Source organism: Salmo salar, chromosome 04 (assembly GCF_965601325.2).
Source record: "Salmo salar chromosome 04, fSalSal1, whole genome shotgun sequence".
NCBI classification, from domain to species: Eukaryota; Metazoa; Chordata; class Actinopteri; order Salmoniformes; family Salmonidae; genus Salmo; species Salmo salar.
The window spans coordinates 69,215,921-69,238,525 of record NC_138294.1 but is presented as its reverse complement, the minus strand read 5'-3'; the positions used below and the strand labels follow the sequence as shown (position 1 = coordinate 69,238,525).

Here is a 22,605-nt window from a genome sequence, read left to right as displayed (position 1 = left end):
TACAGATGGAGGCCACTGTTTTCTTGGGGACCTTCAATGCTGCAGACATTTTTTGGTACCCTTCCCCAGATCTGTGCCTTGACACAAACCTGTCTCAGAGCTCTACGGACAATTCCTTCGACCTCGTGGCTTGGTTTTTTTCTCTGACATGCACTGTCAACTGTGGGACCTTATATAGATAGACAGATGTGTGCCTTTCCAAATCATGTCCAGTCAATTGAATTTACCACCGGTGGACTCCAATCAAGTTGTAGAAACATCAAGGATGATCAATGGAAACAGGATGCACCTGAGCTCAATTTCGAGTCTCATAGCAAAAGGTCTGAATACTTATGTAAATAAGGTATCTGTTTTTATTTTTTTATAAATTTGCAAACATTTCTCAATCTGTTTTCACTTGGTCATTATGGGGTATCGTGTGTAGATTGCTGAGGGATTTTATTTTATTTGCTTGATTTTAGAATAAGGTTGTAACGCAACAAAATGTGGAAATATTCAAGGGGTCTGAATACTTTCCAAATGCACTGTACATGTATAGATGTGCATGTGTCTGAGCCACAAGGGGGAGCCACCTTGTCAAATTCAATGGGAGAGATATGTGTGCATATTGGATGAACCTTTAGCAAAAACCTAGCTATACAGCAGCACTCAAGAGTGATTTGGGGAAAAGCCTTTCAACTCAACACTGCATGCAGCTGACCAGAAAGCAGGGGATAAACAACAAGATAGATATGGTCTAATACAGGGTTTCCCAAACTCGGTCCTGGGGTCCCCCACTGAGTGAGCATTTTGGTTTTTGACCCTAGCACCTACACAGCTGATTCAAATAATCAAAGCTTGATGATGAGTTAGTCATTTGAATCAGCTGTGTAGTGCTAGGGCAAAAAACAACACGTGCATTTAGGAGGGGGGCGGGGGGGCACTACCGAGTTTGGGAAACCCTGGTCTAATAGATCCATAATGGGAATAGGGACATGTGTGGGGACAAGTAGGGACAAGTAGTTGGAGGATGGCTATTGTATCTATGCTTCAATGAATTGATTGAACAATAAAATACATGAATTCTAAGCAAATGTCCTCTTGTAAACAGAGGACCAAACTAGCATGTGCAACATACATTAGCTTTGCTGTAGGCCCACTTTGATGTGCATTTGCTTTCTGTGAATGCGTCATCAACAAGGCTTGCCATCATGTAGCCAAAGACTTTCGTTGCATTTGCATAACTTGTTCAAACAGATCTGTTACATTATCTTTGTATTTAATTAGTGGAATTGAAAAGCGCTAGCACAGAGCATTGATCATTCTGGCCTAGATTAAACTTGTCAGATGAGGATGATCTGTACTAGCCTACACTGTGTGTGTGCCTGTGTGTGTAAGCTCTACTGCACTTGTCTGAGTGTGTTGGAGCACACATTTGAGTGTGTGTGTGTGTGTGTGTATGTATGTATGCGCCAGTGTGTGTGGTATATTTCGCCGTTCGCTCTGACATTAGAGAGAGAGCGCACCAGCAGTTGGGAGAAGACCACCTGCGCAGCATGTCATAGACAGCTGGCTGAAGGCTGCAGCGCACCACTGGGTTGGAAAGGTCACCAGGCCCTCACTGGCCCTGTCCTCTATTTAGAGGGGAGCGTAGAGTGTCCGGCAGCCAGGGCCCGGTAGACCCCCAGTACACACTCAGCACGTTCAGTCAGTGAAAATAGCACCAGTGTCAAATTAGCATTAACTATTGACCAGTGGGTTTGCATATGGAAGGGGCTCTTGAGCTAGCTAGCACACAGCAGGCTATTAAACAGGCAGTGAGCAGTGACAGGCTCTTACTGTGCCACACCCCTTGGTGAGCTGTACCCTGCTAAAGCTAACCGGCAATAACTAGGTAATGTTGCTAGACTGTTATTGGAATGTTATCGGAGTGTTTGTAGAGCACTTGACCCTGTTGATATGCACAAGGCAGGTTCTACCTTGAGATGATCACTGATCTAATTGGTTGGGTGAAAGCAAGGTTGCCACTGTATTCGTTATACCTATCCAGTTATGTCAGATTAGTTTTGAAGGGTCTATTTTCCCAGCAATTAACTAGGACTGTAGCTTCTGCTTACGCTTATCTTATGTATCACACTACGGCTAAAGAGACAATTTACAACAAACAAACAATGCTGTATTTTGACATGGTGAATTTGTAGGTCAAATAGTCATATCTCACTGAGAACGTGTTTGACAGGGTGTATGTAAGCACCCCAGCTGATTTGACTCTCATCCGCTAGCATTCTGTGTGTGTGTTTTGCTGGTGTTCTCTCAAAAAACAAGAGGCACTTCTTTTCTCTCACTTTGATTTTTCACAACCCAATTCTGCTGTGGACTGGATAGGTTTGGGTGGCCATTGACCACTCCATCTGTGGGAGACCCTGTTCTCAACCCGAAATGCACAGTGATGCAGCCCTGCCAAAATCCCTAACCAACTAACTAGTCACTGTCTGTAAAAACGCATCAAATTCATATACATTACACTGCCTTAATGCAAATAACCCTACCCATGTCCCAATCTGTTTGGGCTGTCATGCCAACTTCTACGGCCATTGTCATGCCAAACCATAGTTGATTCTACAGCACACACAGATCTGGGACCAGGCTAAAAGTACCCTGCTGCTCAAGAATATAAAATATATTAAGCTTGATTTAAGCCTTTTAGAAATGGCCTGCTTTTAAGATTAAACAAATCTTATTAAAGGGAGTAAAAAGGACGTTTTAGAGATATTTTATCGCACAGTAATAAGATCAAAGGTTTGATAGGGATGATGTTGAATCATTGAACGACGTCAAGTGGTTTAATTTTCCTCAGAAACGTTCATGGTTTCTTAAATAGCGAGGATGTTTTAGTATTTGAGATAGCTACCTCATTCAAAGGTCTTTTTTTTAAAAATGTCTCCAGAGGTATATGAATAAAAATAACTAAAAAGAACAACAACAAAAAAACACAGCTGGACAATTCTGTACTACTTATTATGTTAATAGTGAACCAATGTCACGCATAATCATAAAGCATATTCCAATACAAAAAGGGCCTAAAGCTTAAGTTGTGATTACTCGTCCCAAAGAAAAGTTCGAAGAAGCTTTTGTAGTGGCTAATTAGCAACAATAGCATGGCGTTTTTATGCAGATTAGGAGACAGTGTTTATAAACTGACCTCTGCATCAACGCTTTGTAGGAGAAAAAAAACAGAGAAAATCCTTCAAAGGCTATTCTGTGCTATTATTCCCTTCCTCCCTCATCATCATCCCCCTCTCCACTCTGAGAGGAGACAGTGGGGAGATATTTGCAGTGCCTTTCAATGAAGGAGGGAGAAGAGAAGTAAAGGAGGTGGAGGCCTGTGTGGTGCTAATGACCAGTAAAATAGAGGTAACGTGGGAGCTGTCCGTGGATGGATGGATGGATGGATGGAGAGGAGAACAGAAAACCATCCAAATCAGTGGAGTGATGGGACGATGTGTGTGTGCATGTGCTTTTAGTGTCATTAAGTGTGTGTGTGTGTTTGTAGCTGCTTGCATGCATGTGATTTATGTTGATGATCATGCATGTGATTAATGCATGATTATGTGTGCATTTACTGTGACTCTGTGTGAAGGGATTTGTGTATGTGCACCAGCATGGTGTGAGTGTCTATCTGTACTACTTTGTGTGTGTGTGTGTGTGTGGGTGTGGGTGTGTGTGTGTGTGTGTGTGTGTGTGTGTGTGTGTGTGTGGTGTGTGTGTGTGTGTGTGTGTGTGTGTGTGTGTGTGTGTGTGTGTGTGGGACTATGTGTGGGAGGGGAGGGGGTGGCAGCCCAGAGATTAATGCATCAGAGGCAGTGGTGCTATAACCAGAGGGCCTGCCATTATGCTCGCTCATTTGGAAATCTCTTTCAGGGAGGAGAGAGGGAGGGAGGTAGGGAGGGAGAGAGAGGGAGAAAGGCAGGGAGAGAGAGGCAGGGAGAGAGAGAGGCAGGGAGAGAGAGGCAGGGAGAGAGAGAGAGGCAGGGAGAGAGAGAGAGGCAGGGAGAGAGAGGGAGGGAGAGAGAGGGAGGGAGAGAGAGAGAGAGACAGGGAGGGATAGAGGGGGAGAGAGGCAGGAGAGGGAGGGAGGGAAGAAGAGAGGGAGAGAGGCAGGGAAGGAGAGAGATAGGAGGGATAGAGTGGGCTCATCTCCTCCACTCCCAGCCAGATAAACAAAAACTGGTTGAGACCCTGCAGACAGTCTGAAGGAGGAGAAAGAGAGAGATGGTGAGAGAGAACAAGAGGGAGATACAGACTTAGAGAGAAAGAGAGAGGTGGAGAGGTAGAGGGCACTGCAGCAGAACACAGGCTATCAGCATCCCTCTTCCCCCCTCCTCTCCTCCACACTCACCGTTTCTCCTCTTGGTTAGCGGTGTGTGTTAGTGTGTGTGTGTGAGAGAGTGCACACTTAAGTGTATGCACTATGTGGCTCTAGCACCTGGCTGTCTCTCCACAGCCACCTTGTACATGAATACAAAATAAAGTATTCAGAAACCTGCTGCTCAGTACTATATGTGTTATTTCATAGTTTTGATGTCTTCACTATTATTCTACAATGCAGAAAATAGTAAAAATAAAGAATAACCCTGGAACGAGTAGGTGTGTACAAACTTTTGACTGGTATTGTATATTTAAGATATTTTCCTTTTGTTATTTTCCCCTAACCCTACCACCCCTCTCCTAATTGGAGTAAACTATCGGACAACAACTCTTAGGACGTGGATGTCGATTAAGGCAGCCCCCTGTACCTCTCTGATTCAGAGGGGTTGGGTTAAATGTGGAAGACACATTTCAGTTGAAGACATTCAGTTGTACAACTGACTAGGTATCCCCCTTTCCCTATATACATTTTACAGAAACAGTATAGTTTACAATAGTTAGCTTCACTCAACCCCTCCTATACATCTCTGAACACCATCCAGTTTTGATTTATATTTGCCATATATTTTTCAACTGTGCTGTGATGTTTCACAAAAGTTCTGAACCTTTCTATTCTCATACATTCTACATATTGTAAATTAAAGATAAACCTTTTTGCTAAGAGTATTATTATATTATTAATCGATTGACTATGACTTTTTAAATCACCCAGCAGTGCAATTTGCAGAGTTAGCTCCAGGTAAATGTTGCAATTCTTCAGCCATTCCTGAACCTGCGGCCAAAAATAAGCTACATATGGACATTAACCAAAACAAATTATCTAATGATTCTGTCTCTTCGCAGAAAAATATGCAGAGCTGGGAAGGTTCTATCCCCCATATATATAACATTCTATTGGTTGCAAAAATGTTGTATAATAATTGAAATTGAAAAATTATACGTTTTCAATCCAGCAATATTTTGTATCAGTTCATAAACCATGTGCCATGGAATCGGTACATTGAACATCTCTTCCCAACTATCTATATGGCACAGCTGTCATTTTTTGGTCCTTAAATGAAACTGGTAAACTTTTTTATTTATCACAATTTCCTTTAGCCAATTTTGGTCTTTAATGCAGGGGCGACTCAAGTTCCTTACTTTCTCCCCTTTCCACTTGCCTCTTCCATTTTTTGCGTTAATGCTGCAATTAGTTGGTTGTAATTTCTTTCTTTCGGGATATGAATACCAAGTATGTCCACTTCACCATCAGACCATTTTATTGGTAAACTACACAGTAATTTAAAAGTTGTATTTTTTTGTGATACAATACGCAATATAGTAAGTACACTTATAATTCAGTTGCAATCCAGAGGCTAGAAAAAGTATCCAGATCATCCACAAGGCTGCGGAGGGATCCAAACCGCGGATCAAAAAGAAAACATGAATCATTAGTGTACAATGACACCTTTGTTTTTAAGCCCTGGATTTATAGGCCTTTAATATTATTGTTGGATCTGATTTTAATAGCTAATATTTCGATGGCCATAATAAATATATACGCCGATAGTGGACAACCTTGTTTTACTCCTCTTGACAGATTAAAAAGCTCTAAGAAGTAGCCATTATTTACACCTAGGGTTACTATACATAACTTTGACCCATTGCATAAGAGATTCTCCAAAATTTAAATATTCCAGGCATTTATATATAAATTCCAGTCATACTTTATCAAAAGCCTTTTTAAAGTCAGCTATGAATACCAGGCCTGGTTTCCCCAATTTTTAATAGTGTTCTATTGTTTCCAGTACTTGTAAAAGAAACTGTCTGATTAAAATGAATAATATTAGACAATACCTTTTTCATTCTAAGCGCTATGCACTTTGCTAGAAGTTTTGCATCACAACACTGGTAAGGTGCCTCCAATTTTTTAAATGGACTGGATCTTTGATATTTACCACTTTGGTCCTGCTACAGTAATAATGAAATCAGGAGCTTCTTGTTGAATATCTGTTAATCTACCATTTTAATTTGAGTGGTTAAAACATAATAATAATGGTCCTCTGAGTACATCAAAAAAGGTTTGATATACCACAACTGGTATGCCATCCAGACCTGGAGTTTTCACAGGCTTTAATTGCATCAAGAAGTTCCTCCTCTGTAATTTGGCCTTCACATGAGCCTTTCAGTACAGCTGTTCATATTACATTATTAATAGAAAGAAAATCCTTGTAATTAACTTTGGTTAGTGGAGATGGAGGAGACTAACAAATACATATGCTTAAAGTACTTTGCTTCCTCTTTCCAAATATTGTTTGGTGAATCATGGGTGACCCCGTCATTTGTAACAAGTTTCAGTAAATTATTTTTGGTAGCATTTTTATATTGAAGACTGGAAAAAAATGGGTGTATTTTTTCCCCATATCGCATCCTGTTTGCTTTATTTTCTATAATATATTACGCTTGATCTTTCTTGAATAAGTTTTTCCATTTCTTTTGTTTTTCCTCTAACATATTATGTTCAATCAAGTTCATATTTATATCAAAAACCAGCTTTTTACATTAGCATGTGACTAGCATGTGACTAGCATTCCGACCGAACACTGTCGGTGAATTTACTAAATTACTCACGATAAACGTTCACAAAAAGCATAACAATTATTTTAAGAATTATAGATACAGAACTCCTCTATGCACTCGATATGTCCGATTTTAAAATTGCTTTTCGGTGAAAGCACATTTTGCAATATTCTCAGTAGATAGCCCGGCATCACAGGGCTAGCTATTTAGACACCCAGCAAGTTTAGCACTCATCAAAGTCAGATTTACTATAAGAAAAATGTTATTACCTTTGCTGTCTTCGTCAGAATGCACTCCCAGGACTTCTACTTCAATAACAAATGTTGGTTTGGTCCAAAATAATCCATCGTTATATCCAAACAGCGGCGTTTTGTTCGTGCGTTCAAGACACTATCCGAAAGGGTAAATAAGGGTTACGAGCATGGCGCAATTCGTGACAAAAGATTTCTAAATATTCCATTACCGTACTTCGAAGCATGTCAACCGCTGTTTAAAATCAATTTTTATGCCATTTTTCTCATAAAAAAGCGATAATATTCCGACCGGGAATCTGCGTTTAGGTAAACAGACAAAAGAAAAGAAAGCATTCGGTCGACTCGGGCACGCGCCTAAGCCCATAGTACTCTGAGCGGCCACTTGCCAAAAGCGATAAAGCATTTCAGCCAGAGCCTGCCTCGTATCCTTCAGCTTTTTCCTGGGCTCTGAGAGCCTATGGGAGCCGTAGGAAGTGTCACGTTATTGCAAAGATCTTCAATAAAAAGAGCCAAGATAAAACACACCTTGTCAGACAGGCCACTTCCTGCATGGAATCTTCTCAGGTTTTGGCATGCCATTTGAGTTCTGTTATACTCACAGACACCATTCAAACAGTTTTAGAAACTTTAGGGTGTTTTCTATCCAAAGCCAATAATTATATGCATATTCTAGTTACTGGGCAGGAGTAGTAACCAGATTAAATCGGGTACGTTTTTTATCCGGCTGTGTCAATACTGCCCCCTAGCCCTAACAGGTTAACTGACTTGCCTTGTTAAATGAAGATTAAATAATAAAAAAATATAAAAATCTGTCCCCTATCAACACTTTTTAAACTTTTGGTGCCAGCGAGAATGACATAAAGTTGTCAAGACAACTAGCTTGATTGAGCCTCCACCATATAAATTCAGCAAAAAAAGAAATGTCCCTTTTTCAGGACCCTGTCTTTCAAAGATAATTAATAAAAATCCAAATAATTTCACAGATCTTCAATATAAAGGGTTTAAACATTGTTCCCCATGCTTGTTCAATTAACCATAAATAATTAATGAACATGCATGAGGACTGCAGATGTGGCCAGGGCAATAAATTGCAATGTCCGTACTGTGAGACACCTAAGACAGCGCTACAGGGAGACAGGACTGACAGCTGATCGTCCTCTCAGTGGCAGACCACGTGTCACAACACCTGCACAGGATCAGTATATCCAAACATCACACCGGCGGGACAGGTACAGGATGGCAACAACAACTGCCCGAGTTACACTAGGAACGCACAATCCCTCCATCAGTGCTCAGACTGTCTGCAATAAGCTGAGAGAGGCTGGATTGAAGGCATGTCCTCACCAGACATCACCGGCAACAACGTCGCCTAAGGTCACAAACCCACAGCGTTGTATGAGATCTTCAGTTTCTTGGCAATTTCTCGCATGGAATAGCCTTCATTTCTCAAAACAAGAATAGACTGACGTGGTCTTTGTAGAATAGACTGACGTGCTTCTACACCTGTATTGCTTGCTGTTTGGGGTTTTAGGCTGGGTTTCTGTACAGCACTTTGAGATATCAGCTGATGTAAGAAGGGCTATATAAATACATTTGATTTGATTTGTTTCTGGACATTTTGTGCTTGTAATCGAACCCACAAATGCTGATGCTCCAGATACTCAACTAGTCTAAAGGCCAGTTTTATTGCTTCTTTTACCAGAACAACAGTTCTCAGCTGTGCTAACATAATTGCAAAAGGGTTTTCTAATGATCAATTAGCCTTTTAAAATGATAAACTTGGATTATCTAACACAACGTGCCATTGGAACACAGGAGTGATGGTTGCTGATAATGGGCCTATGTATATATTCCATGAAAAAAAAAAAAGCCGTTTCCAGCTACAATAGTAATTTACAACATTAACATTGTCTACACTGTATTTCTGATCAATTTGATGTTATTTTAATGGACCATTTCTTTTGCTTTTCTTTCAAAAACAAGGACATTTCTAAGTGACCCCAAACTTTTGAACTGTAGTGTATATTAAAAAAATCTAGCATATCTTAGTTTATTTCCACAATTAACAAATAATATGCATAATAATGTTGGCAGTTCACACAAAGGATTGTTACCTATAACCAGGATTGGCATTACAAAAATTACATTTTTGGCAAGCAATTATTATTTATTATTGTGATTCATCCTGTCATCCTATCAAATAACTTTTTGCTCTTTTTTGTTAGATTGGGTCGTTTTCAAAGGACAGTTCCTTACCTAACCTAAATCAAATTCCAGTCAGTTATACTAAAACAGGATCAGTCTAAACAATTGTTCTAGACTGATTTAGACTGAAACACAAAGGTCTCAGATTTAAATATTAATGTATAATGGAGGTGGTGGTTTTACTGGGCGCAGTGTTGCATTACTAAGTATTTATTCTAATCAAGTGTCTGGAGAATGTATTTACTCCTCAGTACCTGCAACAGACTCTGTTGATGGTCCATTCAGGAAATGAAATAGAATTCCAATCACAAATTGAGAAAATGCCCATAACGTCAGCTGAAGAATTGAATTCAAATTCACAACTTAAAATGGACTGGAGTTGATCCCGATCATACTATTGAACTTTAGGTCCGAAACCGCAAACTAGCTCCTGAAATGGCTCAGAGGTAGATCCCTCGTATGAGAACATCCTGGGTTGAATGCTATCCTTTTTCTTTTTAATTATTTCGGAGTCCCGAACTTCTTTCATATTCATTGATTCTTTTAGACAGGACAGTTGGATGTGAGATCAGGGGATAAACATTGGAGAAGGAGACACAGAGAGGAAGGGCACAGACAGTTTGCTGAGCCGAGGCTCAAAACTCCCTTCACCAGGGGGTATGCTAGGTCCAGACCCCAGAACGAGTGTCGCCTGTGCCGCAGTGAGGACCGTTGTCAAGCAGTCTAGTTTCAACGTCTGACTGTCCTCAACCTGGTCTACAGTACGTTTGGCTAACGGGCTAAAAGTTAATGGTCTGGTTCGGATACGAGCCACAGAGTGTGCAGGCTTTTTGGTTCCACTCCAGCACCAACAAACCTGATTCAGCAAATTAACTAAGCGTTCAATTTAGAGCTGGGATGGAATAAAGATGTACACACTCCAGGACTAGAGTTGTGCTATAGTTGGTGAGAGAGTAGTGACTGTATGCTATCTGCTAAAGCACTATTTAATTGTGGCTGACTGTATGAAAGACAAAGTTCAAGACAAAAAAGACACCTTACTTTGTAGCTTGTTTCACTTATTTTAGTTCCACCCCATGAATTCAGCCCAGTTTGCCATGGCGCCATGGAGAAACACATACTTAAGTGTTTGAGTGGCCAATTCGGGTGATAATTGGTGACGGCTTAGATTAAAACAGCCCTTGTTAGCAAGCAAATGAGAGAAGGCTGTTATTTTTAAATCAGGCATGTCCAGACATGCCATCCATTTCACAGTGTCTAAGTATGAATGAAGTGGCATTCTTAAAATAAGCTCTGAGGTTTTGCTAAGGAGTATCAAAATCTCAAAATACATTTTATCGACAATGCAAACAATTTCACATACCACAGACCATCAACATCTAAAACACTAACACAAAACACTGAGAAGAAAAAGAGAACGTGACAAGCTGAAGCTCTAGAGTCTAGTTACCTTTTGCTCATATCATCTGGTTTCAGATCAGCTCTCCCTGCCCCAAAGTTTTCCATCATTCATTATGCAGTACTCAACAAAACTGACCCTAGACCAGCTATAGCGAGCAAAAGGTATCCAGAACAAGAGAGAGATGAGGAAGAAAATAAGTGAAGAAGAAAAAAAAGCAGGTACAGAAGCAACAGATAGTCTATCAGCAGCTATGCAGCGGTGGCGGTAGACGTACGAAAGCAGAGCCGAAAGAAAGAGAAAAAATAAGTTAGAGAAAATAATATTGATATGGCGAAACCATTATTAGTTAATATGCAGCACACAGAGACGCTGTGAGGCGACCATTCAGTAAAAACGAAGAAGAGAAGGGTACTAGACAAGTAAGAGAAAGAAGTAAATGAGAAGAGAGGAAGAGGTAGGGGGTTTACCTGGGTACTGAGCAGCTCCTGTGTCAAGGGAAGGAGAAGAAGAGAGAAGCATTTGTATTAGCGATTAGCTCCATTCTCCACAGATTAACAGCTTTGAAAAGTCTCTAGCATAGCATGAAGCTAACATTTTGCTGCACCTGCTTTCTCATCTGCTTATCTGTGTACACGACTAATAAACTTATATTTGATTTGATTTTAAGAAGGCAGGGAAAGAGGATTTCTAGGGTACTCGATTTCTTCTCAGGGAAAAGAGTGAATGGTTTCATAGATTCAATAGCACACCGGGCATTTTCAATTCAGTCAAGTCACCAGCAAAGGATTTCACTGTTCAGTTATAAGTTATATTCAATACCAACATAGCCAGTGACATAATCACAGCATAATAAACATATCTTAATATTGAACATCTCAGAATTGGTCTAAATAGCAAGCACAAGCTTATTGGTGGTTCAATTCAATTTTTATATGACAGCAAAAGCAAATGACACCATTTCAAAGATCTTAGGTCCCAGATTATCCATCTGTGGTTTCTGCCATCGCGAAAATGATCATCTTCACCCATAATGAATCCATAATGCAATTCACCTGGCACCAGTTAAATCCTTAAAAACCACTCTACGCCAGCCGAGTGTCAGGATTCTGCTCTGAGGCTAGTTCTGATTAGACAACCCATATTCCTTCAACATTTGCCAAATTTCCATCACGGTGACATACTAATGCAATTCTCCATGTAGAACCCTCTGTGGAAAGGGTTCTACATGGAACCCAAAAGAGTTCTACCTGAAACCAAAAGGGTTCTACCTAGAACCAAAAAGGGTTCTTCAAAGGGTTCTCCTATTGGGACAGCCAAAAAAACCTTTTTGGCCCTAGATAGCACGTTTTTTCTAAGAGTGTAGCGTAGTACTCAGCAAAAGTAGCCTGATTATACACATAGAAATGAAGAGTGTTGCGATCATCAGCAGGTTGACTATACCAAAGCCCTCCAGGACTCCAAGAGCACAGTAATCGATTAATGCATCAACATTGATACATAGACATGAATCAACCATAAATATTTCTTACTCACTTTGCTGTTAGTAGCAGTGGTGTAAAGTACTTAAGTAAAAATACTTTAAAGTACTACTTAAGTCATTTTTTGGGGTATCTGTACTTTACTATTTATAATTTTGACAACTTTTACTTTAACTTCACTACATTCCTAAAGAAAATAATGTGCTTTTTACTCCATACATTTCTCTGACACCTAAAAGTACTCTACATTTTGAATGGTTAGCAGGACAGGAAAATGATCACATTCACGTACTTATCAAGAAAACGCCCCTGGTCAACCCTATTGCCTCTGATCTGGCTTACTCATAGCACACATGCTTTGTTTGTTCATTAGGAATTTTAAATGATTCATATTTTTACTTTGATACTTATATTTTAAAATCAAATACTTTTAGACTTTTACTCAAGTAGAATTTCACTGTGTGGCTTTCAACTTTGAGTCATTTTCTATTAAGGCATCTTTACTTTTACTCAAGTATGACGATTGGGTACTTTTCCCACCACTGGTTAGTAAGCTAAAAGCCATCAATGCACACACACACACACACACACACACACACACACAAATACACCACTGGTTAGTAAGCTAAAAGCCATCAATGCACACACACACACACACACACACACACACACACACACACACACACACACACACACACACACACACACACACACACACACACACACACACACACACACACACACACACACACACACACACACACACACACACACACACACACACACACACGGGTGCATCCAAAACCCCAGCACCACCGCGTCTCTCCTCCTTAAAGATTCCAGTCATGGGCCAGGCTACTAAGTGGTTCAGAGAGCCAAGGGGGACCTGGGCCACCCAGGTGACAGGTCAGGGGGAAGGGGCTCGCCATGTTAAGTAAATGCCAGACCGGTCAGAATAACTCTGCATGGCCATTTCAACTCCACCGGTCTTGAGGGGCCTGCCTGGCTAACCCACGTAACTGCCAACCCCACTTCCCCTCTTGCCCGGCATGGCCGTGTCACCGGTATGCAACCATCCAACCCCAGAGGTGAGGTTAAATGCTATACCAGAGAGATGCATTAAACATGAGTCATTTCAAATTAAAGGTAGCTGCTCTCTCCTCTAGAAATGATAGGAACATTAACCAGGGGTCAGCCAGCCTGGGCTGCATTAATGAAGGACTGATGCCTCTCTTTAGATTCACCTCTACGGCCCGCAAGAACAATTCACTTCACAAAATGGCAACGAAAACCAGCTCAAAGACAGGCTGGCATTCTCTCTCGCACATGCATACCCATGCACATCCCCATGCAAGACACATACAAAAACACACATTTCTGTGAGTGAGAGACCTGCAAAAAAAACTTTCTACCATGTTGTTGTGTTGCTACCATGTTGTTGTCATGTTGTGTTGCTACCATGCTGTGTTGTCATGTTTTGCTGTTGTTGTTGTTGTCTTAGGTCTCTCTTTATGTACCGTAAATTCCGGACTATAAGCCGCAACTTTTTTCCCACACTTTGAACCTCGCGGCTTAAACAATGACGCAGCTAATATATGGATTTTGCCCGCTTTAAAAAAAAAAAAATCTTTAAAAAAACACATTCTGTGACGTGCTCAGTTTTTTGGCGGCATGAAGCTTTCATTAGACCAATGAAATTGCCGAACGGGTTAAGGTCAAACAACTTTTTAGTTTACTGTTTAGATTAAATCGAGCGCTCTCAAACTTCCCATCATTCTGATTACAGTAGTCATTTTGTCACCCTCATCATGGCAAAGACACGGAGAAATGCATATGATGCAGCTTTCAAGTTGAAGGCGATTGATCTGGCTGTTGGAAAAGGAAATTGAGCTGCTGCACGGGTGCTTGGTCTTAATGAGTCGATGATAAGACGTTGGAAACAGCAGCGTGAGGAATTGACTCAGTGCAAAAAGACAACTAAAGCTTACTGCTAATTTTTTATTTTTTGTTACAAGCCGTGTTTCGTTAAAACCTATTTATTTTTGTTACAAGCCGTGTTTCGTTAAAGCCTGTGTAAAGTTAATTTGTTTCAATGTACCGGTAGGCACCTGTGGCTTATAGACATGTGCGGCTTATTTATGTTCAAAATAATATATATTTTTTAATTCAGTGGGTGCGGCTTATATTCAGGTGCGCTTATAGTCTGGAAATTACGGTAGTGTTGTCTCTCTCTGTTGTGATGTGTGTTTTGTCCTATATTTATATTGTATTATTTTTTTAAACCTTTTAATCCCTGGCCCCCAGCTCCGCAGGAGGCCTTTTGTCTTTTGGTAGGCCGTCATTGTAAATAAGAATTTGTTCTTAACTGACTTGCCTAGTTAAATAAAGGTTAAATAAAAAAATGTTATTTTTTTTTAAACTGTATTGCAGTAGCAAAAATGACAACTTTCATATTCAAAGCCTCAATATCAAATACAGACCTTATTGCATGTGGAATATGGAGACCTAGGTTAATAATCTATACATGGCAATCTGCTACGGTCAGCAACATCCTATCAAGTCAAGGAGCTTCTGACAGCATGATCCCTCTGCTGAACTCTCCACATTAACATTATTTCTTAAAACCCTTTCCTCCACTGATCTAAGTCCTTATCAGAGGAACCATACCACCACACTCCATACCTCTAACCTTGTCAACCTTTCATGTAGTAGTCCCAAAAGTGCCAGCCCTAAATCAAGTGCATACAACATATTTGAAAGAAAACAATAGCCAAACTATTTTCACCCAGGTCTGAATGGCACAGATAAGACATTTTATTAAGGGAAAGGTGGCTGTGGATGGGTCCTCCTCCACCCATTTCAAAAGGTGCAGTATAACTGCATTATGCCGTGATTAAATCGGAAATATGCAGCTAGAGGGCCATGAAATTGGACATGATGAGTGTGCCACATTAAAAAGTAATTATCAATACCACTCTCCCATTGTCTCCCTTACAAGCCGCCGCAGTGAATCAAAGCCTGAATGAAAATGGATTTGAACTTATTCCAGACAACAATGTGACAATGTGTTTTGTTTTCAAAGCCCCAGTGACCCAATTGTGACTACATTACCATGAGAGCCTTCCTCTTGCGATTGAGACCATACTGTATTGTGCGTGTGTGTCACTGTGATTGTGTGTATGTGAGTGACACACTGCAAGAAAGAGATCTACATGTCTGAATCATCACTTACTCACACAAACACACATAGGAGGGGTGGGGGGATGAGACGACAGCTGCCGTTGAACTGTGACACAGTGGAGCTCTATGAAATCTATGAACCCGACATCTTTCTCTCTCTCTCTCTCGCCTACACTGGAAGGCTTGGCTCGCTCATCCACGCTCAGAGCTTGAGTCAGTAAGGAGAGGGACTGAGCTGTCTGCGGCACCACGATTAGACGCTCACGCTGTCACATCGATAAGCTGCTGTTGATGGGAAAATTCCCCCACCGTGTCCCAGTGTGACCTGGGAGACAAAGGCGAGGTCAGCGCCACAATCATGGGTGACGTCAACAAATGGGAAAAATATAAAACCTTGAACTAATGTAGGTTTCTTAGTGTTTCAGGAGGGGGAAAAAACTCTACGCACTGCAGAGCAGACACAGAGTAGGAGTTAGCGATTTTTATATATACTGCTCAAAAAAATAAAGGGAACACTTAAACAACACATCCTAGATCTGAATGAAAGAAATAATCTTATTAAATACTTTTTTCTTTACATAGTTGAATGTGCTCACAACAAAATCACACAAAAATAATCAATGGAAATCCAATTTATCAACCCATGGAGGTCTGGATTTGGAGTCACACTCAAAATTAAAGTGGAAAACCACACTACAGGCTGATCCAACTTTGATGTAATGTCCTTAAAACAAGTCAAAATAAGGCTCAGTAGTTTGTGTGGCCTCCACGTGCCTGTATGACCTCCCTACAATGCCTGGGCATGCTCCTGATGAGGTGGCGGATGGTCTCCTGAGGGATCTCCTCCCAGACCTGGACTAAAGCATCCGCCAACTCCTGGACAGTCTGTGGTGCAACGTGGCGTTGGTGGATGGAGCGAGACATGATGTCCCAGATGTGCTCAATTGGATTCAGGTCTGGGGAACGGGCGGGCCAGTCCATAGCATCAATGCCTTCCTCTTGCAGGAACTGCTGACACACTCCAGCCACATGAGGTCTAGCATTGTCTTGCATTAGGAGGAACCCAGGGCCAACCGCACCAGCATATGGTCTCACAAGGGGTCTGAGGATCTCATCTCGGTACCTAATGGCAGTCAGGCTACCTCTGGCGAGCACATGGAAGGCTGTGCGGCCCCCCAAAGAAATGCCACCCACACCATGACTGACCCACCACCAAACCGGTCATGCTGGAGGATGTTGCAGGCAGCAGAACGTTCTCCACGGCGTCTCCAGACTCTGTCACGTCTGTCACGTGCTCAGTGTGAACCTGCTTTCATCTGTGAAGAGCACAGGGCGCCAGTGGCGAATTTGCCAATCTTGGTGTTCTCTGGCAAATGCCAAACGTCCTGCACGGTGTTGGGCTGTAAGCACAACCCCCACCTGTGGACGTCGGGCCCTCATACCACCCTCATGGAGTCTGTTTCTGACCGTTTGAGCAGACACATGCACATTTGTGGCCTGCTGGAGGTCATTTTGCAGGGCTCTGGCAGTACTTCTCCTGCTCCTCCTTGCACAAAGGCGGAGGTAGCGGTCCTGCTGCTGGGTTGTTGCCCTCCTATGGCCTCCTCCACGTCTCCTGATGTACTGGCATGTATCCTGGTAGCGCCTCCATGCTCTGGACACTACGCTGACAGACACAGCAAACCTTCTTGCCACAGCTCGCATTGATGTGCCATCCTGGATGAGCTGCACTACCTGAGCCACTTGTGTGGGTTGTAGACTCCATCTCATGCTACCACTAGTGAAAGCACCGCCAGCATTCAAAAGTGACCAAAACATCAGCCAGGAAGCATAGGAACTGAGAAGTGGTCTGTGGTGCCCACCTGCAGAACCACTCCTTTATTGGGGGTGTCTTGCTAATTGCCTATAATTTCCACCTGTTGTCTATTCCATTTGCACAACAGCATGTGAAATTTATTGTCAATCAGTGTTGCTTCCTAAGTGGACAGTTTGATTTCACAGAAGTGTGATTGACTTGGAGTTACATTGTGTTGTTTAAGTGTTCCCTTTATTTTTTTGAGCAGTGTATTTTGTGTGAGTTTCCGAAGGCACAGATACGGTCTGTTGTTACTTGGCATTGTGATGCACTGTGCTGATCGTGTGTGACGTCTCTTTATTGATCAAAGGTTAATATGCACTGAAATACCATAAGTGGGGAGAGTCATGAAAAACCATGACCCTGGTCATACTCCTAACTGCAAACACAAAGTCCCTCACTCATCTCTGAGTGTACCTCTCTCCACTAAGCCAACTCATTCTGCACTATCTAGAATAAAATAGGCCACGTAGAGGTTATACATAGCATACGTACTGGCTACATAAGTAATGTAAGGACCATAAACACATGTGAAGTTTGTTATTTGCATGTGAATTTATGTAACCATTTCTGCGTAAGAGTCACTATAAATGGAACAAGTTACATTACAAGACATTATTCCAGGGCACAGGTAGTTATATTGGTCCAACTACTCACTACTGCAGCAAAAATGTTGTCCATGTAGACAAAAACGTGCGCAAAAGTGGTAGACGCTACTGTACATATCTGCAAAGTAACTCATCTGTTTTAAGGTTATATCATTATTCCATTAGTAGTTGCTGTGTTATATTTAAGCAAAAAGGCACAAGGGTGTGTGTGTGATATATGGCCAATATACCACAGCTAAGGGCTGTTCTTAGGCAAGACACAAAGCGGAGTGCCTGGATACAGCCAATAGCCGTGGTATGTTGGCCTTCTACCATAAACCCCTGAGGTGCCTTATTGCTATTATAAACTGGTTACCAATGTAATTAAAACAGTAAAAATATATTTTTTGTCATACCTGTTGTATAAGGTCTGATATACCATGACTTTCAGCCAATCAGCATTCTTAGCTCAAACCACCCAGTTTATAAAAGGCCATTGCCCATGTTAAGTGTGACCTACGGCCCTGATACTATCACTTGTGTATTACCTACCTACAGCCCTACACCAAAATCAGGGCACAATAACATCTCAACTCGTATTTTATTGTAGCACTGACAGTCAGTGTCCCTATCCTAATTTCCCTCCACCATATGTTGTCTGTGATTTGTCCAGAAACTTTATCTTATCACTGGTCACAGATGTTCTGTTTTGGGGCACGCTGGGCTATTCCACACAGGGCTCTGTATTGCTATTACCATGTTTTACTGTAGGAGTGTTGAGCTCAACGAGACAATTCTATTTACACTGCCCTGCTTGGGGGGGGGGGGAACTGCCGGGCAAGTGTCGTGCGCGACCTCCGGTGGTAGCGGTCAAGTCCTGACAAGTTTGCAAGTTCACATTACAGTAAAAGGTCTAGCTGAGGGTATTTTTTTCTAAATCTCTAGGCAATATCTCATAGTTAGAAGAGGCCCTTAGGTTGATTTATTGGTCTGCCATCACCACCCCAACTTTTGAGAACAATAAACAAACAAATCCATTTGATGAGTTTCGTTTTCAGGATCACTTTCTATGAACCACTTTCTACATTATGGATGCCCTACTGCACTTATTAGGATCAATAATAGTCTACTTGTGCATAGTTATACTTATGATTTTTATTTTTTTATTTAACCTTTATTTAACTAGGCAAATCAGTTAAGAACAAATTCTTATTTACAATGACAGCCTAGGAACAGTGGGTTAACTGCCTTGTTCAGGGGCAGAAATACATATTTTTACCTTGTCAGCTCAGGGATTTGATCCAGCAACATTTTGGTTACTAGCCCAACGCTCTAACCACTACGCTACCTAGGCTACCTAAATGAATCCATTTAGGCTACAGTCTTTTAAAAGGCTCATACAAGGGGCTGTAAGCTGTCATGACACAGCATAATTCCTTTTGTGTTTGACAACACAATGCCCAATGTTGGGAAAACCAATTTTTATGTATCTGAAATGCATTCATAGAACATTAGCCTCTACATCCAAAGCAGTCAGGTTTCAAGACTGGCCATTCAACTGAGACCGCTCTTCTCTGTGTCACGGAGGCTCTCCGCACTGCTAAAGGTAACTCTCTCTCCTCTGCTCTCATCCTTCTAGACCTATCTGCTGCCTTTGATACTGTGAACCATCAGATCCTCCTCTCCACCCTCTCCGAGTTGGGCATCTCTGGCGCGGCTCACTCTTGGATTGCGTCCTACCTGACAGGTCGCTCCTACCAGGTGGCGTGGCAAGAATCTGTCTCCGCACCGTGTGCTCTCACCACTGGTGTCCCCCAGGGCTCAGTTCTAGGCCCTCTCCTATTCTCGCTATACACCAAGTCACTTGGCTCTGTCATATCCTCACATGGTCTCTCCTATCATTGCTAAGCAGACGACACACAATTAATCTTCTCCTTTCTCCCTTCTGATAACCAGGTGGCGAATCGCATCTCTGCATGTCTGGCAGACATATCAGTGTGGATGACGGATCACTACCTCAAGCTGAACCTCGGCAAGACTGAGCTGCTCTTCCTCCCGGGGAAGGACTGCCCGTTCCATGATCTCGCCATCACGGTTGACAACTCCATTGTGTCCTCCTCCCAGAGTGCTAAGAGCCTTGGCGTGACCCTGGACAACACCCTGTCGTTCTCAGCTAACACCAAGGCGGTGACCCGATCCTGTAGGTTCATGCTCTACAACATTCGCAGAGTACGACCCTGCCTTACACAGGAAGCGGCGCAGGTCTGGCACCCCAATGGTGGAACAAGCTCCCTGACGACGCCAGGACAGCGGAGTCAATCACCACCTTACGGAGACACCTGAAACCCCATCTCTTTAAGGAGAGATGGGGTTTCACACCCCCCAAAAATATATAGATGTACTATTGTAAAGTGGTTGTTCCACTGGATATCATAAGGTGAATGCACCAATTTGTAAGTCGCTCTGGATAAGAGCGTCTGCTAAATGACGTAAATGTAAATGTACATTAGTGAATCATAGAAAGTGTTACCAAACTGGCTATAGTGTGAAGGTAAAAAAAAAACGTGTTTAAGCAACTCAAACGCCTTTTTACAAGGAGTGCTTAAGATGTCATTCAGTTAGCATAAAAACATGTAAAACATTCAACATTCAATACTTACGTGGTTCAATATTTCACTGATTCTGAACAATGACCAACATATGGAACCACGGCCCCACAAACATGAATAATACATTTTCCAGAGACCAAGGACAGACATTACTGTACAACACTGGACAGAACAGAGACATTATTATTGTAAACAATGCAAGGAATTTTATAAAAGGAATTGAATTACGACTCAATAACAAATAAAGAAATGTAAGGGGGGGGAGAAAAAAAGTGACATTTAGGAAACATGCCAAGGGCAACACATAAGCTAGGATTTATTCTTATTTCAGTTATTTTAAATGTGGTCAGTTTTTTTTAGATTATGTTGAGAGATGTCAAATCAGAGAAAAATGTATTGAAGATCTCACTTTCAATTTTGTGGTGACTGATTATCAATAAGAATAGGCCTATAAGATTTATATTGACATATAGAAAACATTTGGTTACCTACTTTTCACCCCCCCCCCCCCCCAAATAAAATGTTCTATAAACCTTCACAATGTAGCTTACATGCCACATATTCAACACTTCTGCCATTCTGGTGAAAATTTGTTTTAGAGGTAGGCTAAAGAGTGGTCCAATACAAAGATTTACTCCAAACCCTTCAGATAGATACCTTGAGTCATGCTGCTGCTGGGACTACAATGCGCTTTCCATTTCCTCTCTCTGCCCTGGTCTTGGCTCGCAAGAAACTAGGCGTATGTCTCGGGTCACTACTTCACAGGAGAGGTGTTTGAACATAAACAATGTTTTTTATCAAAATATTTTTGGGGGCAGAAATGCCTTCTTGAACATGTGAACTTTCATGTGCCTTAATAACAAACTTGTATGCCATCTGTAAATACGAATAAAATAGTTAAATTACGAGCAGAGTTGGTTAAGCCACAGAAAAAGTGAGCAAACTTCCCGCTACCCATGGTTGGCTGAGATGAGTGGGCTGGACATGCCAAGAGATGAGTTCGGATTGGTCTGCCATGTAGCGGGCTTCTGTCTATTTGATCTAGTCAGTTTGTGTAGGTAATCTTGTCTAAAGTGGCTTTTTTTAAATGTATTGTGTAGTAAAATTTAACAAAAGACTCAACTATGCAAGTATCCATTTCAGTAGAACGTCACCGGAACAACTGTTTCAGAGCACTCTCGTCTGAGTGTGCCGGTATCAGTAAAAGTAGACAAAAAAGCATAATTAAATTGTTGTCAGGAGCACAGTTACAGTCACCAATGCCCTGGATAACATGAAAACAGCCTAACCAGACCTTCATGCTGCCGTCTCTGCATGATTGAAGAAGTCAATGAGCTCCGGCGGGTCTTTTTTTTAAATGGCGGGTGCGGAAGCGAGGTACCACATTCATCTGTACAAACAATAGTGTGTAAGTATAAACACTATGGGACCGCGCAGCCGTCATACCGCTCAGGAAGGAGACGCATTCTGTCTCCTAGAGATGAACGTACTTTGGTGCGAAAAGTGCAAATCAATCCCAGAACAACATCAAAGGACCTTGTGAAGATGCTGGAGGAAACAGGTAAAAATGATCTATATCCACAGTAAAACGAGTCCTATATCAACGTAACCTGAAAGGCCGCTCAGCAAGGAAGAAGCCACTGCTCCAAAACCGCCATTAAAAAGCCAGACTATGGTATGCAACTGCACATGGGGACAAAAATTGTAGTTTTTGGAGAAATTTCCTTTGGTCTGATGAAACAAAAATAGAACTGTTTGGCCATAATGAGCATCGTTATGTTTGGAGGAAAAAGAGGGAGGCTGGCAAGCCGAAGAACACCATCCCAACTGTGAAGCACAGGGGTGGCAGCATCATGTTGTGGGGGTGCTTTGCTGCAGGAGTGACTGGTGCACTTGTTGTGGAAAAATGGCTTAAGGACAACAAGGTCAAGGTATTGGAGTGGCTATCACTAAGCCCTGACCTCAATCCTATAGAAAATGTGTGGGCAGAACTGAAAAAGCGTGTGCGAGCAAGGAGGCCTACAACCCTGACTCAGTTACACCAGCTCTGTCAGGAGGAATGGGCCAAA

General features: G+C 41.8%; 1 protein-coding gene across 3 annotated transcripts in view; it reads right to left on the bottom strand.

Annotated features, from left to right (window-relative positions):
* Window positions 1-22,605, bottom strand: part of LOC106603642 (cell adhesion molecule 1) — a 551,827-nt gene that overhangs the window by 166,739 nt on the left and 362,483 nt on the right. For all 3 annotated transcript variants that reach the window (XM_014197549.3, XM_014197550.3, XM_014197551.3), the window contains exon 2: window positions 11,295-11,312. In XM_014197549.3, coding sequence (XP_014053024.2) covers window positions 11,295-11,312 — 18 coding nt within the window. The remainder of the gene's footprint in view (window positions 1-11,294; window positions 11,313-22,605) is intronic.